Source organism: Typha latifolia, chromosome 2, assembly GCF_019914945.1.
Source record: "Typha latifolia isolate L0001 chromosome 2, TyphaL0001v2, whole genome shotgun sequence".
Lineage (NCBI taxonomy): Eukaryota > Viridiplantae > Streptophyta > Magnoliopsida > Poales > Typhaceae > Typha > Typha latifolia.
The window spans coordinates 4,939,605-4,952,269 of record NC_133087.1 but is presented as its reverse complement, the minus strand read 5'-3'; the positions used below and the strand labels follow the sequence as shown (position 1 = coordinate 4,952,269).

Genomic DNA, 12,665 nt, shown 5'->3' with positions numbered 1-12,665 from the left:
GTTGTAATTTGGATTCATTTTGTAGCAAAATTAAAGTATAGTATATGTGAGATATCTATTGCAGATTTAATGCGTCTTTTTCATAGGTCTTACAATAATAGGTGAACAACCTAATAATAAGTAAAAACATTTTTTAATAGTTATTTTGAATAATTCACAATCTATACTTCATTTCTATCAACCATACAATGTTTCAAAATTTTAATTTATTATTTTATAATCCATGACACACACCACAGTACAATATTATAAATTATAATAAACCAAACACTTATTTATTAGCAAACAATCTCTTAAACATATACCCCTAAATACAAGAAAACGCTCCCATAATTAAGCAGCGAATGCAAGTATGATACGGTACATCGAGACTAGCAGCCATACACTTGATCAGCGACCATTATTTATAAACTCACACCTCGTACATATCTCACGATTTAAAATCCTCTCGATGACACAGAAAACTGCTTGTATTCACAAAACACCTCCGCAAATTGAGATATCTGGATTAACTTATTATTAGAAAACAAGGGTCTTAGCAAGATTAAGTGCTTTCTCCCGTCCAAAAAGCTTTTCAACAATGCCGAGAGAGAACTCCATGGCAGTTCCAGGGCCTCGACTTGTAATCAAGTTGCTGTCAACCACAACCCTGTTCTCGCAATCGCTTTGATCTGCAAGTTTGTTACACATGGCTGGATAAGCCGTTGCCTTCTTCCCCTACAAAGAAAAAAATTGTTGAAGTTAAATAACTGCAATTTATCTTCGTTTTGGGTTGTTAGATATTAAGCTAGTTCTTGCAGGTGTACCTTCAGCAAACCATGAGGCTCAAGGGCTATAGCTGGGGAAGCACATATGGCCCCATAAAGTTTATTTGATTCTGCTTGCTTTTTAAGCAAAGCAATAAGCTTCTCCGAGTTTGAAAATGCTTGGGCACCACCAAGCCCACCCTATAAAAAGAGAAGGGGATGAAATATCAATACATGCACATGTAAAAGAAAAGGCTAATTGTTTATCTGTTGATCAGAACTACTTACTGGCAAAACAATAAGATCATATTGCATCTTAAGAGCATCATCCAACAACATATCAGCTAGTAGTTTCACTTTCCTAGATGCCACAATTTCTAGCTTATCTTCAACAGATGCCACTGTGACATCAGCTTTTGCTCTCCGCAAAACATCGATGATGATAACAGCCTCCATCTCCTCTGAGCCATTGGCAACAGGCACAAGAATCTGGAAACAGGCAGAAAAAGAATAACCATTCAGAGCATTGATATCATGGTCCCTTATGTTACTCCTTATCATAGTTGAAATAAGTTACTTCTCAGAAGTAGGGTAACGTGATTTGTGTTCGAACTTTTAACACTTTTTAGGATAAAAAAGCATGTGCATCATTAACTTTGGATAGAGAACCTAATAATTGCAATCAAATAAAAAATCCATAGAGGCTTAATAATACAGAAGAAAGTACAGGGAGTAGAGTGTTTTTTATCCAAACTAAGAGTAAAGATATATTTAACTCTGAAATATCTCAAACATTTAAGCTCCACAAAGCTGAGGTACCCTCCTTAAAAGTTTCTAGAGAGGAACTCAAAAAGTCAAGAGGATAACTAAATGAACCTAATTATTTGCAAGATTATATGATGAAATATGAAATTTACTATGATTATAGGGTTAAGGATCTAGAGAATTAGTTTAAGCTCTAAACAAACATATATTAGGTCGGGAAAAAGTCAGATATGAAGTTGTGAATAGATTATATGATGTTTAGTATGATTAAAAAGTAAAGGATCTAGAACATTAAGTTTAAGCTCTTACCAAACAAATAATTGAATGGAAAAAGTCTGATATGAAGTTCTGAATGTCATATACTTTAGACAATCTACAACTGAGGCATATACAATTGAATAGTGGAAGGCACTCTTTGAATAAAAGTTAGAGGCTTAGGTGCTTCATTGCATTTCCATACTTTGCAGAAAGGAAAAGTGAGGCATACTACTATCATTTTATCACTTACCTTAGGTGCTCCATTGCATTTCCACTCAACAGAGTTTAGTTCCCTCAGCACGAACTCGACATCATGTTGAGGACGCATAACCTGAAAAACCAATTAGTGAATAGTCTTTAGATAACAAGAATACTACTAAGGTGAGTTCACATGCACAAACATAAAGAGAAGAGGGCATGGCGAATTGATAGCAGGCCAATTACTTATTAAGAATCTTCCTCCAGAGGAATATGTTCTCATGGTTTACAACTCAGTATGCATAGTACTATCAAGCTTCACAGGGAGTTTCATGCCATTTAATAAAAAAAATTGAAAACTAGTGCAGCAGAGTCAAATACCTAAGAGGCTTATGTAGACACCTTCTATGCTTCCCTTTAGAAGACTTGAATTCCTACTTCCTAATGAATTGTTGTCAAATATAGCTAAACTAGATTTTAAAGGGTGAATATGCAAATTTCCATTATTTCGAGTTTTTACGTACTATTCCCGTATGAATTTCTTTATCTTCTTACTTTGGATGCATTTGTACTTTTTTACAAGTTTACTCGTATGTTTCAGGCCTTCAGCATAACTAAATATCTTCCACGGCGAACAGTAGTAAAACAGGTGCTCATTGAAATCATAAATATGATTATCAAATTTACAACACTTCGGAATGCACATATTTGCTCTAATTAGTTAGGTAGCCTAATTAGGATAACCAAGTTATATAGCATTTAGCATCCTCTAATATTAGATGTAAATATCAAAAGGATCTAAAATTTGTAACTTTAAATATATATCATCAAGGAGAATCAATTGGCAGAGATGCATTAGGAGAAGACAACTCTTTTAGACCTCTTTTGTGGTCTCGATTTGTTGAATTGTCTTAACAAATATTCTTAAGATTAAGCATGGAAGATTCAACTAGAAAAATATACTTCTGATATTCAATTCTTGTGATAAATAATAAGGCATCTGGTAGGTCAAAATGGAAGAAGAGGATCAGTGCATCACTCATTTTCTTATCACTCACAGTGATAATCAATGTCATTTAGGAAAGGGACTGAAAGATTTTCTTAAAGGCCACTGAGTGCCCTCTCTAGCTTACTGTCAAATCACTTGAATAAGTCTCATTATATAGTTTTTAACATTTATTCTGAAAAAATATGCCAAATCTAAAGATATCAACCTGAAAAACATAAAACCACTGTGAGAGATGTGCAAAAATAAATGAATCTGTTTACCATAGGCCCGGCAACTTCATCAGCTTTATCTTTCCCATATAGTTTCTCCACCAAGATCAAAGAGAATTCTATGGCTGTTCCTGCTCCACGGCTCGTCACTGCCTTGCCATCCACTTGTACCCTTGATTCTACTGCAGTAGCCTCAGAGGGAAGTTTCTCCATGAATGAAGGATAACAAGTTGCCTACAAAAGAAATTGGCCTTAATTAACCATTTATTAATCAATAATCAATGATCCTAATCTGCCATGTAAATTGAGAACCAAATTAGCTAAATACACAATGTTGAAAATCAAATAGGAGGATTAGTCCCACAAGCAATAGAAAAGTATGAAGCACAATTGATATTCAATAACAGGCGTACAATTTAGATCCACTGTATTTGTTTGTTTGATTCAATGTGACTTGTTTGGTGTTATTTCTCCATGCAGTTCAGAGTTAACAATTATACTTTATCACCATTTGTCTCAATTAAACTGTTCTTCGATCGACCTTTATACCTTTGGGTACTTCTTGGGGGCAATCAAATTTTGGCATCGTTGCCGGGGAGATGGTTCAGTGAGGAGCGCTAAAAGGGACAAGCTTATGAAATTGCCGTACCAAAAAGTAGCTTCTCTACTTTATTATTTCTCTGTTTTTCTCTTTTTTAAGCTTTTATGCATTGTTACCAAAAAGAAAAAGGAAATAGAGATATTTATGGATTTATGCAAAGACATAAGGGCGAGTTAGGTAAATTTGCTAGAAGGTCTGAAACAACATGGTTAAAATCACAACCTTTCACTTGGCTTGGGTTGTTTTTGTTGTTGCCTTTCAGAGTTGCATTATTTGAACTTTTGCACCTGCTCTAACATCTTAGGTGATTTCCTTCTAGTTAGGTTATTTATTTATTATTCTTTATGTTTCATTACATAGAGGACAATGCAATGCTTAAGTTGGGTTAGAGAATACATTGTGTATGTTGAGTATTGAGCTTTATTAGGACTTTATTTTATTTCTACTTGCGTTATCATTTCAATACTATGAACTTGGTTGTATTTATGCAAGATACACATGTGTATCACTATGCAAAAATTTACTTTTCCTATTGATAGCATAGTTAATTGTTGAATTAATGATGATATTGTGATTCACACACTTTCATGTCGTATGTTTAAGGGATCGTGCTAAATTGACATAAACCTAACCTAGAACTTGATTTAAGTAATCACCATGTTGTTATACATTGAAAAATTAAGTAATGTCTTACCAAGTACTGAACCTTGCCGCCTCAATAAGCAGTGAGATTTGCATCAAAAGAGGAGCTTACCTCACATTAGAAAAGCAAATTAATTCTACTAAAGTATGGAGTATCATTGCCTCAAGAAGTGGCAAGCATTTGTAGGATGGTAGGATTAATGAAAAAGAAGGCATTAAAAAAATGATCTCTAGTCATGGATTTAGGTGTTTACCTAAAGGGAGGTAGAAGGCTTTTATACATATGACAATCTTTTGAGCACATCACTTAGTTCTCTTTATTTTAGTGGTTGCGATGTTTAACACGAGGGAGTTGATGATCTTATTATCTAGCATTAAGTTTATATTCCTTAAATTGTTTAAATACATGAGTTTTTGAGTTAAACTGTGCTCCCTACGAAAGTGGCATAAATAGTCTACAAGTTTTGTTGTTTTTAAACCATTTGAGTAGGTTTTTTTTTTGTTTTTTACGCTTGAATTGCTAGAGCCTAGCAATAAGCTGGTTCGAGAGTGTGATAAATGCATACAATATTGAGATAAAGAATTTGTCTTTATGTTCTTCTTCATAATTCACAGTCCTTAATAATATAGAGCGACTCTCAAGTCACCGCTAAAAAATTTATAAGCAATCTCTGTGCATCAGTACCATCACATACAATACTCACTCATTTCTCCCCTCATGTGCTTCTAATAAGGTTTAGCAACATTTTAATATTTGCTCTCTTGTTGAAGTAGTGTAGTTTTGAACATATTGTAGCCAGGGAACACAAATCCAGACATATTATTATTTGTTGCAAATTGAAAGGCTCGAACATAGTAATAGGTTCCTTGTCAAATGAAAAGACAACAAAGCTGAATAAAACATTATTACAATCTCACAATATAATTAAATGTGAGCATCAAAATTAAATGACTTTTCAATATGTGTCATTTTTGTTGCTCTTTTTTTTTTCTTGATGTCCCTCTTATATCAAACCTACACCTCCAATTGAGCTACTTGAAGATGCCACTTGCACAAATTTTAGCAAAGGAATTTATTTAGTTATCAAATTTTAAATTATCAACTCGGGCATATCAAAAACCATTTTTATTTCCATAACATGTTCACTACTCACTTTTATACAACCTCTAATTCCATGCCCACTAATATTTAGCAAATAAGCCTCTACTCTATAATATAATCATTTGTAGATTTGTTGACAATAATTGCATCTAAAATTGTGATTTCCTTCACCTTCTCTTAATTTCTCCATCTTAGTAATATATCTCCACAAATGAGCATTATCATCCACAGAAGATACAATATTTTAACTAGAATCAGTATTTTCAATATTCATTTTTCTTCAACCGCAATAAAACTACATTAGTAGAGAAATATATATTAGCAAAATTGACAATTTGACAAAGAGAGAAGCTTCAATATAATTTAACAATTTAATAACAGATGAAAAATGAAAGAAATCATAAGGGTCTAAACTCTAAACAATTTAACTCTCAATTTTTCTGCCTATCAATCTCTCACATTATTAGTTTATCACACCAATAAGAATTTAAAATAACTAACAAAAATTTAAATTTAAGCCCTATCATATTAAAAAAAATAAAGAAAACATAAAAGATTGAAAGGGTTCAAAGGAGAGTAGAGACGTAGGGAAATAGAGAGCGAGAGAGTGAACGAGAGAGGGAGGGAGGAAGTGAGATCAACCAATTAGAACTTGGAAGAAATGAAAGTGGCTTGCGGGGAGAGAGAGAAGAACCTCACCGTGCTCAGCAATCCGTCATCCTCGCCATGCTCAGCAGCCCATCGCCCTCACTGTGCACAATTGCTCGTCACACTCGCCGTTCTCAGCAGCCTGTCACCCTCGCCATGTTCAATTGCTCGTCGTTCTCAACCAATCATCACCTTGGACTTGCTCAGCCGATCGTCGTCGCCGAGGCACTGCCTTCTTCCGCTCAAGGATTTTAGATGACGTGAGGGTTTAAGATGAGGTAAGGATTTGGGATTTTTTTTTTTAGGGTGAGAGGTGTTGATTGGGGCTGAGAGGTGAGGGGGTTTGATTATTTTGTTTTGGGTTTGGATCCGGGTCATTGAAAAATAATTCAAACCCAACCGTTTTGCCTAATAACAGCATGTTGTGTCCACATCATATCTCATTTTATTTTTTATTTTTTTAAAATTAGAATACTTCTAACCCGTGTTGAACACATGTCCGACACTAGCACCTCCCCTAGATAGAGGTATCTGTGCTTCATTGCTAATGCTAGTGGAAGAAATTGACTCGATCCGATAACCTAACATGATAATCCGGCTCATGATCATATTTGGATTTAGTCTAATTGGGTTCAAGTTGTAAACGAGTTAACCTGCCTAACCCGATTAATAATATGATTGTGTTCGAGTTTACATTACTAACCCATTTAAATATATGGGTCGGGTCAACCCACCAACCCAATAATATATATATATATATATATATATATACTCTAAACATAAGCACTAACTTAACTAACACACTATCTCCTCATCTAGTTCTCTCACCCCATGCGCCGTCTTGAGCTAATTCTCTCCCTCCCTGACCTCAACCTCTCGTATATATAACTTGCCAGTTCATCATGCACCGCCTCGTGGTCAAGCTCCACCTCCTCCTCTCCTCCCTCCCCAACCTCGATCTCCCGCAATCTGGCAACTTGACCCTCGATATCCTCGTCGTCGTTGTCGTCGCCATGCTTACTGCAGGCTATGGCAAGGAGTGCATCAAGGATCCAACCCGTCTTCACTAGATCTGACCACATCTTTATCGAATCTGTCTTCTCCGATGAGAGATCCCTCACCAGATCCCTTTTTTTTTTACTCCAGATCATGATAGTAAAGGGCGGCTTGTGACCGAGGAGTTTGAGAAATTTTACTTGATAAGTGGATATGCTCCAAACTCTAGTGGTGGTCTAAGAACATTGGTAGTTGATCTTTTCTCTTTCGTTTCTAATGGCCTCTCGTTATGTAGTTAAACATACTAAAGCATCTCTAAAGATCTGCTTTTCTTGACTACATCTTGCTTTCAGAGTTACAGGATTAAGGCATGGGATTAATCTCTTAGCAGTCACATGAAAGTAAGTTTTACTAATTTTGACTTCTTTAAGGCAAGCATTATTTCTTTATTGCCATTTTCTCATCTATCCCATTGCTTTAGATCATGCTGGAAAGACCATTCAGTTTCCTATTTGTTCATTCTTATGTGACAGTTGACTGATCAAGTACTATTCTTTCTTTAACACTTCTGCTGCAGTTGCTTTATCTGATAGAGTGGTGCCGAATTGATGCAATTCTTTCGTTCTGTCTAGGAGTTGGAGAAGTCTAAACCTGTAATTCTAACTGGTGACCTTAACTGCGTTCATCAAGAGATTGACATCTATAATCCTGCTATAAGAGATTCATTTTTTGAAAGCCTATTGTTGTTTACCAAGGCTATTAATTTCTGTTAGTCAAATAAATTTTTTTTGAAATGTCTTATTATGTGTTTGTTGAAATGTCTTGACCTCTATTATTCACCTCTTTATAAATATTCTACTTATTTAGAGTGAGCTAGGAAATCAATGCCCTCTTATTTATTTCAAATAGGAACAAATGGGTTAATAGCTCTTATTAATGTCATATGATATCTGTCTCTACTTAATTATCAGAGCTTAATTTATTCATTTGAAAGTTGATATGAGAATATAAGCTTTTTCTTTCTCTCTATCTTCCCTATCTTCTCTTTTATTTATTTTTTCGTAGGGTCGTGATCGGACATGATTTTTGGACGATAAAACAAATTGCTCAATGTTACTTTTGCCTATTTATAGTTTATAATGGATTATAAATTTAATGTTGGACATTAGTGGTAGAGTTGTAAGCTTGAAACTATGTTAGACTTCTTGTATTTGTTATGAGATTATTAGATTTGAAAGTTAAAATTTAGAATTAAAATTAGTACTTGGTTTTATTTAATTAATATTAGTGATTGAATTGTTGTATTGATATATTATGAATTGTATTTATGGTTGAAGGCTTAAGCAACACTTCATCCACTGCCTGTCGAGCCCTACTTAAGCAACACTTTATCCACTAACACATGTTTCTTATGCATATCTTTGAAGTGCAACTAACCTCGAAATAACTCCACGTGCTATCTCCAAACTGATGGCAGTGTTCCCAATACTCTTGTTATAGCAAATTGTGAAGTTGTCAAACCAAGGGTTGCAGCTGCAAATCAGTTTACTTATTTGTTTTACTGCTTTGATATGTTTAATTGGTTTTACTTGTTAGATCTGTTTAATTACTGTAATGATTTACTGCAATAATTTCTCACTATCTATATCTTCTATATTTAATATTAATATTTGGTATGAGAATTTCAACTTTGTCTCTCTTTATCTTCTATCTTAGTTATTTACGTTCTCTTTTTATTCTTTTTGACAACCTCATGAACTTTGGACAATAAAATGGAGAGCTTAATATTGTTGTTTGTTTATTTTAAACTATTTGTAATTTGTAATGGATTGTAAAATTTAAACTTTATTCTAATTGTTACGGAATTGTTAGATTTAAGAGTTGGAACTAAAATTTCTTATATTAATTCTTTCTAAACTTTATTGTATATATTTGGACTTAAGAGTTGAAATTTTGTTCTGAACTTTAAACTTTGTTGTATATATTTGAACTTAAGAGTTGGAATTTTGTTCTGAACTTTACACTTTGTTGTATGGATTAGTGTTTTGATGTATCATTAGAATTGTTATTTTTATGTTGTATGAGTTTTGAGTTGGACGGATGCTATTTATTTGTATAGTATACCATTTATATAATATAATTAATAAATATAAATTTTATGTAAGGTTAAAATTGAATGTTATTCATATCCTGTTAAACGGGTTATCTTGTCGTGTTAATACGACCCATTTATTAAACGAGTTACCATGTCGCGTTAATATGTCGTGTTAAAACAACCGTTTATTAAACGGATTAGACGGATCGTATCGTGCTACCTATTTAATAATATGTCGTGTTCGTGTCTACCAAATACAACTCATTTATTAATTGGGTTGTGTTCGTGTTAAAGTGAAGTTGACCCAACCCAAACCCGCTTTAAACGACCTGATTGCCACCCCTACTAAATGCTAACTATATGCTTAATAAGTGATAAAGAAACCATTAGAATTTCTTTAGGTTTTCTTTCGTATTATATATTTAAATCATCTAATTTTGGGCTTTGAGATGTGAAACCTTCAAATTGAATTATAAAAAGAAAGAAATTGAGTAGATAAAATCCAAAAAGTACGAGATACACCTGACACCTAGTTTCTCTTTTTCTAAATTATCTTACTTGCTTACTGTTATTTAAACTTCTATATAAACAGTGATCTACTCGGTATTTCTTTACCTTCTGTGTAGTGTATCCTTTGCCATAGTCTCCCTATGGACTCGACAACCATCAATTGTTCAACAATTGATCGCTATAGTTGTTGCGGGTACTTTTTGGGCGCAATTGGTCATACTAGTCATCATGCATGTCATCTTATTGTAGCTCACTTGTTGAACAACTCGAATATGAGGTGGAAATCATCGACCTCAGCTTCAGTCCAATATACACTATCATACAAATGAATTTCATGAAATAATTAATCAAAACTTAAGGACTTCAACTTTTCAGGTAAAACTTGTGACTGAGCACAACATTTTCATCTACATAGTCTACTGTTACAATTACTAATTGATTGTTCAGAATTAGAGAGAACGTTTTCATTTGTTGACGATTCCACAGGAATTTACAGCTAGAAAAGAAAGCTGTATCAAATATGACTATAATATTCCAGTAAAGCAAAAAAGATAAGTGATCAAGATTTCACCTTCAGCCCGTTAAGTAGACCCCAGGATCCCAGTGCCACAGCCGGTGCCGCACATATCGCCGCATAAAGCCCCCCTTTCTCTGCGTGCTTCTTCACCATATTCTCCAACACTTTACAATCCTTAAGATTAGCCGAACCAGGCATTCCTCCCTGCATCAGAACAAAAGAACCGACCCAGATCAAGAACAAAACCACAAACAAATCAATCAAACAAGCTCTTCCACGATGCAGATCGAATCTTACAGGGAGGGAGATAAGATCGAAGGCCGAGTCAGCGCAATCGGACACGAGGGCGTCCGCCACGAGCTTAATCCCCCAGCAAGCGTCAACGCGGAGGTCCTTCTCGACAGAGGCGACGGTGACGTCAGAGCCGGCGCGGCGGAGGACGTCAATGGTGATCACTGCTTCCATCGGCTCCGTGCCATTGGCGATGGGGACTAAGACCTGGTCGAATCCAACGAAATGAAGAATGGCATAAGAGACTATGAGGGTGTCTTAGAGAGAGAGATGTAAGAATACCTTCTTAGATGGAGGAGATGCCATGGGCGAGATCGAGGAGGAGCGAAGAGGGGGGAGAAGGGTTTGAGTTCGAGGTGGAAGGAGGGGCTTGAGTGGCGAGAGGCTTTTGAAGAGGGGAAGAGGGAGAGGTGCGAGATGCCGCGTGGCCATTTTTGGAGAATCTTCTGGGACTAGAAAGTGCCAGAGTCTGCTTGAGTGCTGTGCGGGTTTAGTTTAGGCGGGTCACATACTAATCCAAGTCCATATGAGGCTAAACTCAGAGGCAGACCGGATCGGTTAGTAATATACTAATATCATCCGACCCGTTTACCCTACAGTTTATGAGGCCACTAATAAAATACCCTTATCAATAACCCAACCCTCCAACCCACTTATTCTAAGTCTTCAAATCCTTCTCCATCGCCTTCACTGTCTTCAATTCCTCCTCCTCCGTCGCCGTCGCCTCTCTAAGCTCTCTGCTTATATAATTACTTCCAACTTAGTGCATTTTCCGTTCTATAGCTTGTCTGTTAAGTTAGTAGCTTGATTCTTTTGAAACTGGCCTAGCTTTCATCAGATCCGGAAAGCTTTTTTTAGTCAAGCTGGTCGAATCCTTTTGTTCAAAAGGATGTTGGTCTAAAATGTTATCTTACTTGTTCATTATCTCTAGCCTGAAAATTTATTTTTTTTTCTCCTACTATTTGTCCTGATGTATGTCAAAATTTTTGCCTCTTATTCTCTCTCTATTTGTCTCTAACCTCGTAGTTTATTTTAGTTTGTTTTGTTTATTTTCTGTTGGTTGGTTGGGAACGGTGGTGATGCTAAATCATGTCATTTGGGTTGGTAAGTCTTGTTGTAGCTTTTCTTTGGCGCTTTGTCATGCTCTTATTTGAGAATGTGATAGATTGTAAATTTTAAGGATAAAATTTGGAGAAATACGAAAGCCCGAACAATAATCGAATTCTAAAAATAGATTAATACAATGAAAAAGTACTCAGTCTTCAGAGTTCTTACTAATCGAATTCTTAAATTTTTCACAAAATGATAAGTCATCATGAGTTAGACGCTCAGTAAACCCATTCTACTAAGAATGTCTAATGACAAATATCAACACAAGATACTAAGAATGTCTAATGATAAATATCAACACAAGATATATATAAGTTTTATTGGAAAATAGATTTTTTTTTGTCTCTCGTGCTAAATTTCAATATCCAATATATACTAAATTGATCGTATACCATTCATAATATCTCATATTAAATAAATTAATATAATAATAATTGATCTCTTTTAAAAGTGTATGTCATAGAAATCCCATAAAACTTATAAATGTCATATTGTCTTACTTTAACTTGTAACCATATCGTACTACTAGTCACTATCGGAATAACACCTGAAATTTTTTTAAATAGTCGATCCGTCTAGGATCCTAATAGGTGCCTCTATAATGCCCTACTAATTTTTCTACCGGTCATTGAGTAAGATTATAGTCATTATAGACAAAAATCTATGAATTATTTTTCTAATTCCGTAAGAATCACTTGCAAGGTTACATTCAAATAATTTATTCTCTGAACTTATCTTCTTAAAAATAAATTAGATTCTAATTCTCACTAGATATTCATTTATTCTGATGCATTCTGAATCTCAAATATCATAATTATTCTATAATCAAGATTTTCAAATCTTCTAATATTTATAAATCTAGATACCAAATATCTATTTAATATATATATATATTAGCAAGCATATAGCATTACGATATTCTACGTGAGTTAAATCTTTCAATGGGAAACAGTGGCTAAGGTTGGAAA

At 34.7% G+C, this 12,665-nt stretch overlaps 1 protein-coding gene across 1 annotated transcript; it reads right to left on the bottom strand.

The window, feature by feature from the left end:
* Positions 1-253: 253 nt before the first annotated feature.
* On the bottom strand, positions 254-11,079 carry LOC140782469 (protein DJ-1 homolog B-like). The gene is made up of 8 exons (XM_073129054.1): positions 10,870-11,079; positions 10,594-10,794; positions 10,351-10,500; positions 3,237-3,419; positions 2,020-2,100; positions 1,035-1,235; positions 807-947; positions 254-717 (listed from the first exon to the last, which is right to left on the bottom strand). The coding sequence occupies exons 1-8, from the start codon at positions 11,017-11,019 to the stop codon at positions 520-522; spliced, it is 1,305 nt and encodes a 434-aa protein (XP_072985155.1). The 5' UTR covers positions 11,020-11,079; the 3' UTR covers positions 254-519.
* Positions 11,080-12,665: the final 1,586 nt, after the last annotated feature.